The sequence below is a fragment of the Salvelinus sp. IW2-2015 genome, linkage group LG2 (assembly GCF_002910315.2).
Source record: "Salvelinus sp. IW2-2015 linkage group LG2, ASM291031v2, whole genome shotgun sequence".
Taxonomy (NCBI): Eukaryota; Metazoa; Chordata; class Actinopteri; order Salmoniformes; family Salmonidae; genus Salvelinus; species Salvelinus sp. IW2-2015.
In genome coordinates, this window is record NC_036839.1 from 13,896,839 (window position 1) to 13,910,138 (window position 13,300).

A 13,300-nucleotide genomic window follows, 5' to 3' on the forward strand; every position below is an offset into this window, starting at 1 on the left:
ACTGTCTTTGCCAGCTGGACCACTTTGCATAGCTGCCTCCAGAACAAGATTCATGACGAAAAACGCTGACCTGCTGTAGCTAATATGGATTTCAATGTCAAGCCACGACTCAGTCACTTCCTTCGACTGACGCCAGACGGCAGTAGCGTAAGTGTTGAAGTGACGTTATTTTCTATGCATTTTACGGAACAGTAGACCGACCTACTGACATTTTACAGAAGTGTGAAATAAAGCGCTATAGTAGCCTATGTGTAATGTCCATAATGCCACAAAGTAAACAAAACAAAATGAGATGAAAAGGATTACAAAGGGAAATAGTTTGAATTATGAATGTATAATGGGGGGTTACAGCCCTACAGGCTTTAGTTATCATTTTGCATAACTTTCAAATTTGAAGATGCAACAGGGTAGGCTACATCACTTCAATGACATAGACAAGACATGTAGACTACACGTGTCTTACCTTTGCTGGCATATTGCACCGGAACATGCGCCACTGACCACAGATATTGACAGTCTGAAAATAAGATCCAGTCAACATAAGAAATCTCATGACTAACAACGCAATGTATGTCGAGGACAAAAAAGTAATCATATAGACAGTAGGCTAGCTATCTGTCCAAATCCTACATCAGTGTTCCCTAAAAACGGTTTATTGTAACATAGCCTACCTGCTACTCGCTGAAATAACGTTACTGCATATTGATTCCTCGCTCGTCTTCATCGCTGTCTTGGAGATCGGTGTGGCGTGCTCATCTAGTCCACGCGATGTCCATAGACAGGTGTTGATATTTACTCCCGCGTTGCGTCATGCACAACCCTCACGTTTTACCTGAAAGAGGACTCGCTGAGATCTTGCCTGAAAAAGTTTCAAGTACGCAGAGAAGTATCAAGTTACTTTTTTTGTGTGTGTGCAACCTGGCCTGCAAGGCAATTCGTATAATCCGGGACGTTTCTTTGGTGTCACTATTTAATATATGTTACATTATGTTGTTTTGTCCTGTTTAATTGTGATGGGATTGTGAGTTGTATGCTATGAACTGCACTTCAATTACTGAACATTTTTACTGCTAATAACATTGTTTTCTGTATCGGATTTCTTTGCAATTCAGTGTTTAACTTACATTCAAAAATGTTCAGTGGGAAACACTCATGGATTGTCAATATAATACTTTAATATACACGACAGTAACCTTTATTCATAACATAATTATATGTTCAGAGAAATACTCTACATACCAGTGTATGTCTGGGCACAGCTTTATCAAAATCAAATGAGTAACACAAAATACAAAATGGACTGAGGGATTTATAAGTACCACTTTCAGGTCCATCAAATTGACCTCTTCAAAATGAAAGACAGTATTAAAATAGGCTCCTGTATTTTCTCGATGATAATTACAACTGAGTATGGAAACTAATAATATACTTTTTTGGGACAAAATAACACACGTGAAAAGTAGAATATGCATCAAATTTGAAATAGAAATCGTGAATAATAATACAAACAATTATTTCATAACTATAATAATAATCTACTTAGTTATTTTTGTCATAACAGAACAGAAAAGTAGTCTTTTCTACAGTTTGTAGGWTGTTAAGACTAGCAACAGAGGTCGTAAAAAACGAATCAAACAACGTTTATATTCCTCTTTCCTCAGCTCATGTTCGAACAGACTCCAGGGCAGGACATCAGGCTCCTAAAAAGACAAAAGAGGGAACTTGAAACCTAACTCAACGTAATTATACATACATTATATAGGCACTCGGACTACATGAATGTAACACTGTCGCAGCCCCACTTGACATTGTGCTGTACCACCATGTTATTGTACAGTCTAGTGCTTACCGTAGATGTCTCCGTTGATCCATTACTTCTCAGCTCCTCTCCACACACACACCGAGCCACTGCTCAGGGTCACTCTGGCCTGCCATCTGAACAGTCATGTCACTGGCTGGGCCACCGCTCAGGTCCCCCCTTTCCTGGAGCTCCAAGCTTTTGTTCTCCTCCCCCTCTCCATTGTCACTTCTCTATGCTCAGCAGAGAAGACACAATGCACACCATCATTCAAGACTCAGGACTGAGAGTGCCAGTCAACTGAGGAAACTGGAAAGACACCTGTACAACACGAGTATAGGCCTAGTACAGAGAGTCCTTCAGGAATAAARATGGTAAAAGACGTGTGCTCAGACTATTAACAAGGAGATAAAAAGTGTTCCCCACTGGATCACAGGGACCAGCACATCAATGACACGCAGGCACACTGGCCCAGTCTCTTAGGGAGGCGACCGTGTCACAGGTCAATGTACAGTACTAAGAGGTAGGATACGCAGCTAGGATTGTTTACCAGGCCACAAACTCGGAACAAACGCTTATGGTAGACTGTTCCAATTTCATTGCGAGAAAATTGTATATACATTCTCAGAGAGGAGTACATCTCCCATTTCCTGTGTTATTCAACAGTCTCAAAGCTGACCCTAAAGGACATGGGAAAACAGCAGACTGGAGACTTCATCTGAGAGTAGTCTAATGGTTAAAGAGATAGCACTGACAATGAAACATCGATCACTTTTAATCGGCTAGAAACAGATTCTGCTGCAAATAATTTTTTTAAGTAGGCATATGCTTTGAACTTTACAACAAGTATCAAAGAAATTAACATTTAAGCCTAACCTTTTGTGGGAAAAGCAACTCTTTGGGTTTTATGTCATTTCAGAGTCTAGAGAACTGTGAATATAAATATCCAGATTCCTACTGTATGTTCTAATATTGAAAATACAGAGTCTCATATGGAGAAAGCACATAACACAAAACATCCGCAACAACTCACCATAGCCCTACATGGTCCTTTAGGATCATTGACTAAAAAGCGGCTTGTGATTGGGTAGAATGGTGGCAAGCGAGGAGAGGGTGAGGTGGAGTCAGTGGATAAGGACTGGGACCTTTTGACCGCCGAGGAGACAGCCTGGGCAAAACGGGACGGGGTCGTAGGAGAGTAGGGTTTGGGAGCAGCAAAACTCCTCAGCTTCTCCAGGCTCAGCCCTGGGGATGGGGGCACCCTGACAAAACTGGGCCGTGGAGATGGCACACTCGGCTCCATGTCAACTACATCAGCGCCCTCTGATGTCTCCTCGTCCCACTGCACCGGAGGAGGGAATCTGTCCTCCTCCACTAGCTGCAGGGCCTGGGCTGCTGCTGCTGCCACTAGACAGCCTGGAGCCTCCCTCTGGCCAGCGCCAGGACTGGCATTCAAACTTTTCACTGCCGCCGAGGTTACATAATACCCAGGTGTTCTTTTGTGCTGTGGCAAGCGGAAAGAGCCAGGCTTGGGTTTAGTTGCGGGTGGAATTTTCATCTCCGTGACCTCTGTTATTAAGCCTGCTTGGTCTCCCCCACTAGAGGGGGATGGAATCTTGTCATCTCCTGCAGGAAGTATTCTTGTTGGTGTTGAGGGGGAGTGAATAGGCTCAACCACATTGCCATTTACAGTGCTCTTACTACTACTAGTAGTAGTAGTAGTAGTAGTGGTGCTGTTGACTTGCTGAGATTGGGAGTCTTCCCTAGGTACAATAGGCTGCAGCTCGGTCTGTTCTGCTGTGACCTGTAACTGCTCAGCCTGTATAGTGCGGTCTTTGAGTTCAAGTGAACCTACTTCCTTCTCGAGAGCCACGTTGGGGGATTCCAACATCGGCTCCAGCTCAAAGTTTCTCAGTTTCTCCAAAGTCTTGTGAGGCACGATAGTGTACGTAGTCATCCCCACCTTGGGGATGTAGTCCCTGGTCAGCTCATTGGATGGCTTCGGAGGGGCCGGGCCACTTTGAGTGGACGTTTGGTACTGAGGGGCTGCTGAGGCAGGAGATAAGGCAGGTGTGATGGGGTCAGCAGGGATCAGCAGCTCCTCTGTAGATGTGGCCATGTCCTTCTTCAGCCCCACCGTTCCAGAGGTAGAAGCTTTAGAAGGGGGAGGCACTTCCTGTTGTCGGGGTGGTGACACAGGACATGGCGGTGTGAGATCGGTCTGGACCTGGGCATCCTCAGCAGGGGGACAGGGGGTGCTTGTGGCCACTGGCCGTTCACGATAGGAGGGGTCAGTGTCCAGCTGATCTGAGGCCTGTGTTCCTGTACTCTGTGTCATAGGCTGGGCTGCTGGTGGGCTGATAGTAAGAGAGCTCTCAGTACTACATTCACCTTTGACCCCATCTTGTGTTGTGTAATCTTTACATGGCAAGTCTGTCTGACCACCTATTTCCTCAACTTGGCAAGGAGGGCTTTCTGGAGAACATAAAAAACACGATTTAGTACAAAGTAGACAATGATCTTGCCAACATTTCTACTAAAGCTTTAGCATTTCATCCATAGTTAACACATTAATGTACATTGMAAAAAAATATAAACACAACATGTAAAGTGTTGGTCCCATGTTTCATGAGCTGAAATWKAAAAATCCCAGACATGTTCCATAATGCACAGAAAGCTTATTGCMCTCAAATGTTGTGCACAAATTTGTTTACATCCCGATTGGCGAGCATTTATCATTTTCAAGATAATCCATCCACATGACAGGWGTGGCATATCAAGAAGCTGATTAAACAGCATGATCATTACACAGGTGCACCTTGTGCTGGGGACAACAAAAGGCCACTCCAAAAATGTGCAGTTTGTCACACAACACAATGCCACAGATGCTTCAGGTTTTGAGGTAGCATGCAATTGGCATGCTGACTGCAGGAATGTCCACCAGAGCTGTTGCCAGAGAATTGAAAGTTCATTTCTACACCATAAGCTGCCTCCAATGTGGTTTTAGAGAATTTGGCAGTACGTCCAACCGGCCTCACAACCGCAGACCACGTGTAACCACGCCAGCCCAGGACCTCTTTATATTTTTGTTCAGTATATTTTAATTCATCGCTACTTGCAAACATACCATCTGCAGCTTCAGATGTGTCCATCTCAGCAATCAGCATGGGATCCGTGTGCTCAGTGTTGTTCACCATGCTGTGCACTAGTCTGTCAAAAACAGAAGTTATGAAAAGCAATGCAAAAACCCAAGTCAAAGAGAAACTACTTAATTCATACTGCACACTCTTAGAAAAAAAGGTGCTATCTAGAACCTAAAGGGTTCTTTGGCTGTCCCCATAGGATAACCCTTTGAAGAACCCTTTTTGATTCCAGGTAGAATTCTACCTGGAACCCAAAAAGGTTTTACAGTACGTGGAACCCAAAAAGGTTCTGCAGTACCTGGAACCCAAAAAGGGTTCTACCTGGAACCAAAACGGGTTCTCCTATGAGGACAGCAGAAGAGCCCTTTTGGAAAGCTTAGGACTCTCTGCTAGAGTTCGTACTTGCCATCTGAGGACAGATCACAAGCCTGATCTTCCCCTGCTGGGCCCTCGCTCTCGGGTGGTGAAGAGGTCTCCATCTCAGCATATGGTGTGTCTGGGGCCTCCAGCGGTGGAGAGAGGGCCTCTGTTTTCTCAGCGTCCACGGAGATGTCTGCTGTTGACAGGTTGAGGCTTCTGTCGTCCTCCTGGACATCACTCATAGAGTCGAAGACCACGGAGGCAGTTGTCTCCTCCTGCTCCATGATCTCTTCCAGTGTATTAGGAAGTTGGACACCTGCAGCACAACAGGATGGAGAAGATTGCAGAGGACATTTTCAATTATCAAGAATCGTAAAATTGAGATAAAATCTGCAATGTCTCATCTAAGTTGGGATGAAGAACTGCAGTGTGATGAGTAATGTGTGTTGTGATGGGGATGAGAATGTCAGACGTTCAATTTAAACGAGACTCATTTAGAGAATAAGTTAATTCGGCTAATAAGAAAATAAGTACTCCTTTACTTCAGAATGAAGCAGCATATTATAAAAACTGATAGAAAGATGATTTAGTATTACTAACATCACTTTCACAGTCACACAACTGCAGATATAACATTTGTGTGTTAGGGAAATTTCAGACAAGTTAACTGGGCTTAATGAAGACATGTAGCATCTCATATTCCCCTCTAGTTCTTCACTCTGCATTTCAAGGCCGTCACAGAGGAATAGAGAGCAGAAGGAATATTCAGCAGGCTGGTTATACAAAACTGGGACTCCTCACTGTGCAGTCTGTGATGTCTAACTGAAGTGAACAGCCGTGGGACGTCAGGGAGGGACACAGAGAGAGACATCCAGGTCTGATCTTTCTCTGTGAAGTTGATTATGTGAAGCCAGCGAGGGAGGGAGGGCAGATAGAAAATGGAGCAATACAAGCATGGAGAAGTCAAATCTTTATGAGGACACTTTTATTCATACAATCTGGGATGAATGGCTAGTGTGGTATTCAAATACTGAACTTACAAKTGACGTTTCTATGAAATACACTCACTTAGGCTGTCATTGTAAATAAAAATTTGTTCTTAACTGACTTGCCAGGTTAAATAAAAAAAAAATAAGTCTGACAACATGAAAGATATTACAAAAGACAGGAACAGAACACAAACAAGTAGCAAAGAAGCAGAAAAAAAAGATGCCTAGATGGATAGATCCTACACWAAGTCTCTKTGGGCTGTGTGTATAMAACCTACACTACTGTTCAAAAGTTTGGGGTCACCTAGAACTGTCCTTGTTTTTGAAAGAAAAGCWKATTTTTTTGTCCATTAAAATAACATCAAATTGATCAGAAGTACAGTGTAYACATTCTTAATGTTGTAAATGACTATTGTAGCTGGAAACAGCTGATGTTTTATGGAATATCTACATAGGCGTACAGAGGCCCATTATCAGCAACCATCACTCCTGTGTTCCAATGGCACATTGTGTTAGCTAATCCAAGTTTATCATTTTAAAAAGGCTAATTATTAATTGGAAAACCCTTTTGCAATTATGTTAGCACAGCTGAAAACTGTTGTTCTAAAGAAGCACTGAAACAGGCCTTCTTCAGACTAGTTGAGTATCTGGAACATCAGCATTTGTGGGTTTGATTACAGGCTCAAAATGGCCAGAAACAAAGCCCTTCCTTCTGAAACTCATCAGTCTATTCTTGTTCTGAGAAATGAATGCTATCGCCAAGAAACTGAAGATCTCGTACTACGCTGTGTACTACTCCCTTCACAGAACAACGCAAGCTGGCGCTAACCAGAATAGAAAGAGGAGTGGGTTGCCCCGGTGCACAACTGAGCAATAGGACAATTACATTAGAGTGTCTAGTTTGAGAAACAGACACCTCACAAGTCCTCAACTGGCAGCTTCATTAAATAGTACCCGCAAAACACCAGTCTCAGCGTCATCAGTGAAGAGGCGATTCCAGGATGCTGGCCTTCTAGGCAGAGTTGCAAAGAAAAAGCCATATCTCAGACTGGCCAATAAAAAGAAAAGATTAAGATGGGAAAAAGAACAGACACTGGACAGAGGAACTCTGCCTAGAAGGTTTTTGTTGCCTCTGATTAATGCACTCCTTGCCTGGTCCGTGAGTTTTGGTGGGCGGCCCGCTCTTGGCAGGTTTGTTGTGGTGCAATATTCTTTCCATTTATTTAAATAATGGATTTAATGGTACTCCCTGGATGTTTAAAGTTTTGGATATTTTTTATTACCCAACCCTGATCTGTACTTCTCCACAACTTTGTCCCTGACCTGTTTGGCGAGCTCCTTGGTCTTCATAGTGGTGTTGTAGATTCTGGGGACTTACAGAACAGGTGTGTATATATATATATATACTGAGATCATGTGACAGATCATGTGACACTTAAATAAAGTCCACCTGTGTGCAATCTAACAAATTATGTGACTTCTGAAGGTAATTGGTTGCACCAGATCTTATTCATGGACTTCATAGCAAAGGGAGTGAATACATATGCACACACCACTTTTCCATTTTTATTTAGTGTAATTTTTTAAATTTCACTTCACCAATTTGGACTATTTTGTGTATGTCCATTACATGAAATCCAAATAAAAATACATTTAAATTACAGGTTGTAATGCAACAAAATAGGAAAKACGCCAAGGGGATGAATACTTTTGCAAGGCACTMTACTACTGTAGGTGAACGACTGGGAGTGTATGTCTGTAGATTTAATTATCAGGTTAGATTAGAATGTACTTACTGTCATGATAGCTCATTAAAGATCACCCCTCTCTCACAGAAAACATACAATCCAACCTAAGCTAGTCAGTAACAAATATAACCAAAGGCCGGTATTCAATCAATAGCAGATAGTCTTTATTTGATTATATTGAAGTACACTGAAAGATAAGCCAATGAAAACTCATGCAGGAAGGTGTAAACATGCAGRAAGAAAAACAGAATAGAACATGTTAATCTAACAGACAGAAAACATGAGGAAAAGCAACAGGTCAGCGCAGAGAGAAGTGGACATGCTTGAGGAGGAGCTGAAAGAGGCAGCAGAGGGCAGAGCGGGTAGTGACAGGAGGAAGATGCAGCAGAGGGCAGAGCGGGTAGTGACAGTGGAAGGTAGCCAAGGCAGAGGCCAGAGGGCGGTAGTGACAGTGGAAGATGCAGCAGAGGGCAGAGCGGGTAGTGACAGGAGGAAGATGCAGCAGCACAGACTCTGTCAGACACCCTCCTCTGGTGACCTGCAGGCTGCAAGTTTAGAGAGAGGAAGTACTTATAGAACATGGTCTTTACTCTTAATATGAAGAAACATAAGAATGCAATGACTATATCACAGTACATGTCCCATTGGATCACAACAGTGTTGACCTTATCCCTCAGACTTGTAGCTACCAAGCATACAATTAAACTTCAGAATAAGCAAACAAAGATATGGCACTAAAAACACAACTATGTTTACCATCATATTTATTATTAAGATCTAATAAAATGGTAAAGTACTGTAGTCACAACTGTAGCTAGGTGTTCATTGTGAATGAAATTCAATCACGAGAACAGAAGCAGTAACTAACTCAATGTGTCTCGACCACTAGGAGGCATCAGAGCCAAATAAAATGAGTGCAACTTCCACTGACCAACCATTGGTCTTACTACTATCAATGGTTGACTTTAGAGACCAAAGTACAATTGTCCAAATCTCTGCCAAATTGTCCAGAAATGCAATAATAGCAATGTCTCACGAACCAGGAGAAGAATGTGTACTAAATTACAGTTGAAAGAGCCTATAGACCAGGGTTCTCCATCTGGCCCCCCATGTTTTCTGAGCCCAAAAAAAAAAAAAAAAAAGGAATGGATTGTTGGATATAAAAGACTGTAAGAACACCAGCAAATGAGTTCCAAGTGATTTTAATTTCCAAAGTATTCCCATGCATAATAGATAGATGTATGTGATTGTATCCAAATGCAAGCAAGTTTTGAAATTATATGTTTTAGTCAAATATTATATCTGTTTGGGCTTCTTGCAGTCAATTTGCATTCCACAAATGATTTGTAATTATGTTCCGGGCCCCTGACCATCCACTCAAGATTTTTTCTTGAGAGGATGAATCTAGTTGATGATCCCTGCTATAGACTCAAGTGACCTCCTCATGTAAAAAATTGTATCTGAAAACGTTGAAACCTATATACAGGAGGTTGAGCACAAGCCAATTCAATACTGCAGGATTAAATCCATTTAAAAACTTTCATACCTCCATCTAGAGAAGCTGCATCATGGACAACCACACTGGGAGATGCAGGGGGTAGAGGAGCCTTGCGCTTCGTCCTCTTCAGGGAAGACTCCGTGCTGCGACTCAGACCAGCCATCTCCACAACAGAAGGGACAAAATAATCATTCAAATTCATCAAGAGCTCTGGACATAAAGTCCTAATTTTGAGGAAATTCAGACTCAGTATTTTACCGACAGACCTGGCATTAACAAAGAACACAGATCTAGTCAGGTTAGAACCACTCACCTGGTCACTGTCCTTTTGGGCTTCGGGCTCTGAGTCGGAGATGGACCTCTGGCGATGGCTGAGGTTAGAGGGGCATCTCTGGGACACCAACATGGGGGGCAGGGGAGCCCGTCTCTTCTTTGGCATGTCAGAAGCCATGGAGTTGCAGTTGAATGTGGAGGAGTGGGCACTGAGCGAACTCATGCTAAGAGGTCGAGGCTTGCTGGGAAAGACTGGGGACGCCGGGGCACTGGCAGTCATTCCCTTTAAAGAGCAAACAAACATCCAATCAGATCCTGATCAGGGGCCTGTTCTCTGCAGTAAGCAAAGAGAAAACTGGCCAATCACATGACTGTGACAATATTCCCCCCTCCCCAACACATACCCTTTCAAATCCTCCTAATCAGCCAAAATTGACTTGCAAATGACTGAGCTGAGAAATGTTGGTGATTGCATGTGAACAGATAAAGAACACACCTGCTCAGGTTTCTTCTTACTCCWCCTGAATAAACTGAACAATCCCTTGTTTTCTTTCTCCTTCTGCATTTTATCTTTACTGGGTGGAATGGTATCTGTCAGGAATATATAGATCTTATTGAAGACATTTCTGAAATCCCTGACAAAGATTTGATGATCTTGACTTCAAATGCATAATGTCAGTAGTAAATTAAAATAAGGTTAAAAAAAAAACATGTAAAAACATAATACAATTGAGTTGCATTACCTAGATGAGTTGGGGTAGTAGGGGTAGGAGAGGCAGGTACGTCCTCTGAGTACATAGCTGTGAAAGAGAAGATGGAAATGATATGTGGTAGTAAATGCAGCATTTACATGAGTATACCTACGTAGTTGTAAAATGAATGAATGGTGAATAGTGTTCATACAGAATAAGTATCTTGTTGGCAGACAACAAGATTTGGTTCTGGGTGCCGAGATTAGTTCAGAATTGGTAATTATTCAGATTAATGAACGTTGAAGGCTGTTGTTTTTATCAGAGAAGCCCTTACCTTTTGTGTCCGTTGCATAAACCTCCCTTATTGCAAAATCATTGAGAGAACAGGTCAAATCCAAAGGATCCTCAGATTGGGCATCTCTCAATAAAAATGTGCTCTGTCGGTCAAATTCACATTTGTCACAAATAGATGGTAAGAGGTCTTCAAGGGGGACTCGAGGGCTGACTCTTAGTATAGTCTTCTGGGTCTTTTTATAGTTTATTACCAGACGGACGGTTGCCTGGAGAATCAAATAAATGTGATTATTAGACTGTTTGAAAAAGTCATATATATATATATATATATAGTACCAGTCAAAAGTTTGAACACACCTAAATATTTTCTACATTGCAGAATAATAGTGAAGACATCGAAATTATGAAATAACACATATGGAATCATGTAGTAACCAAAACAGTGTTAAACAAATCAAAATATATTTTATATTTGAGATTCTTCAAAGTAGCCACCCTTTGCCTTGATGACAGCTTTGCACACTCTTGGCATTCTCTCAACCACCTTCATGGAGGTAGTCACCTGGAATGCATTTCAATTAACAGGTATGCCTTGTTAAAAGTTAAATAGTGGAATTTCAACCCTTCTTAATTTGTTTGAGCCAATCAGTTGTGTTGTGACAAGGTAGGGGTGGTATATAAAATATAACTCTATTTGGTAAAAGACCAAGTCCATATTATAGAAAGAACAGCTCAAATAAGCAAAGAGATGACAGTCCATCATTATTTTAAGACATGAAGGTCAGTCAATGCGGAAAATTTCATGAACTGCAGTCGCAGTTGCAAAAACCATCAAGCGATATGATGAAACTGGCTCTCATGAGGACCGCCACATGATAGGAAGACGCAGAGTTACCTCTGTTGCAGAGGACAAGTTCATTAGAGTTAACTGCACCTCTGAAATTGCAGCCCAAATAAATGCTTCACAGAGTTCAGGTAACAGACATCTCAACATCAACTGTTCAGAGGAGACTGTGTGAATCAGGCCTTTATGGTCGAATTGCTGCAAAGAAACCACTACTAAAAGGACACCAATAAGAAGAAGAGACTTGCTTGGGCCAGCATATGTGGGAACTCCTTCCAGACTGTTGGAAAAGCATTCCAGGTGAAGCTGGTTGAGAGAATACCAAGTGTGTGCAAAGCTGCCATCAAGGCAGTGGCTACTTTGAAGAATCTAAAATGTTAAATATATTTTGACTTGTTTAACACTTTTTTGGATACTACATGATTCCATGTGTTATTTCATAGTTTTGATGTCTCCACTATTATTCTACAATGTAGAAAATAGTAAAAATACATTTTTGAATGAGTAGGTGTCCAAATGACTGGTACTGTGTGTGTGTGTGTGTGTGTGTGTGTGTGTGTGTGTGTGTGTGTGTGTGTGTGTGTGTGTATATATAAACTCAGCAAAAAAAGAAACGTCCCTTTTTCAGGACCCTGTCTTTCAAAGATAATTCTTAAAAATCCAAATAACTTCACAGATCTTCATTGTAAAGGGTTTAAACACTGTCTCCCATGCTTGTTCAATGAACTATAAACAATTAATGAACATACACCTCTGGAACGGTGGTTAAGACACTAACAGCTTACAGACGGTAGACAATTAAGGTCACAGTTATAAAAACGTAGGACACTAAAGAGGCGGTTCTACTGACTGAATAACACCAAAAGAAAGATGCCCAAGGTCCCTGCTCATCTGCGTGAACGTGCCTTAGGCATGCTGCAAGGAGGCATGAGACTGCAGATGAGGCCAGGGCAATAAATTGCAATGTCTATACTGTGAGACGCTTAAGACAGTGCTACAGGAAGACAACGGACAGCTGATCGTCCTCGCAGTGACAGACCACGTGTAACAACACCTGCACAGGATCGGTACATCCGAACATCACACCTGCGTGACAGGTACAGGATGGCAACAACAACTGCCAAAGTTACACCAGGAACGCACATTCCCTCCATCAGTGCTCAGGCTGTCCGCAATAGGCTGAGAGAGGCTGGACTGAGGGCTTGTAGGCCTGTTGTAAGGCAGGTCCTCACCAGACATCACCGGTAACGCCGCCTATGGGCACAAACCCACCATCGCTGGACCAGACAGGACAGGCAAAAAGTGCTCTTCACTGACGAGTCGCGGTTTTGTCTCACCAGGGGTGATGGTTAGATTCGCGTTTATTGTCAAAGGATTGAGCGTTACACGCCTGTACTCTGGAGCGGGATCAATTTGGAGGTGGAGGGTGCGTCATGGTCTGGGGCGGTGTGTCACAGCATCATCGGACTGAGCTTGTTGTCATTGCAGGCAATCTCAACGGTGTGCATTACAGGGAAGACCTCCTCCTCCCTCATGTGCTACCCTTCCTGCAGGCTCATCCTGACATGACCCTCCAGCATGACAATGACACCAGCCATACTGCTCGTTCTGTGCGTGATTTCCTGCAAGACAGGAATGTCAGTGTTCTGCCATGGCCAGCG

General features: G+C 42.6%; 2 protein-coding genes across 5 annotated transcripts in view; both read right to left on the reverse strand.

Moving 5' to 3' along the window:
• LOC111974704 (growth factor receptor-bound protein 14) overlaps nucleotides 1–828 on the reverse strand; it is a 51,878-nt gene extending 51,050 nt beyond the window's left edge. Inside the window, exons 1-2 of one of the 3 annotated variants that reach the window (XM_024002656.2) lie at nucleotides 672–828; nucleotides 464–517 (exon numbers count right to left, since the gene is read on the reverse strand). Coding sequence is in view for 1 of the 3 variants with exons in the window: in XM_024002698.2 (XP_023858466.1) it covers nucleotides 464–490 (27 nt within the window). In the remaining 2 variants the exon portion in view is untranslated. The remainder of the gene's footprint in view (nucleotides 1–463; nucleotides 518–671) is intronic. The other 2 variants (XM_024002698.2, XM_070447213.1) reach the window with 2 other exon arrangements.
• A 327-nt stretch (nucleotides 829–1,155) lies between these two features.
• LOC111974739 (cordon-bleu protein-like 1) overlaps nucleotides 1,156–13,300 on the reverse strand; it is a 44,797-nt gene continuing 32,652 nt past the window's right edge. For both annotated transcript variants that reach the window (XM_024002709.2, XM_024002717.2), the window contains 10 exons: nucleotides 10,836–11,061; nucleotides 10,553–10,609; nucleotides 10,306–10,400; nucleotides 9,850–10,092; nucleotides 9,585–9,699; nucleotides 5,344–5,617; nucleotides 4,926–5,008; nucleotides 2,832–4,273; nucleotides 1,850–2,031; nucleotides 1,156–1,700 (listed from right to left, as the gene is read on the reverse strand). In XM_024002709.2, coding sequence (XP_023858477.1) covers nucleotides 1,879–2,031; nucleotides 2,832–4,273; nucleotides 4,926–5,008; nucleotides 5,344–5,617; nucleotides 9,585–9,699; nucleotides 9,850–10,092; nucleotides 10,306–10,400; nucleotides 10,553–10,609; nucleotides 10,836–11,061 — 2,688 coding nt within the window. In that variant the 3' untranslated portion in view covers nucleotides 1,156–1,700; nucleotides 1,850–1,878. The remainder of the gene's footprint in view (nucleotides 1,701–1,849; nucleotides 2,032–2,831; nucleotides 4,274–4,925; nucleotides 5,009–5,343; nucleotides 5,618–9,584; nucleotides 9,700–9,849; nucleotides 10,093–10,305; nucleotides 10,401–10,552; nucleotides 10,610–10,835; nucleotides 11,062–13,300) is intronic.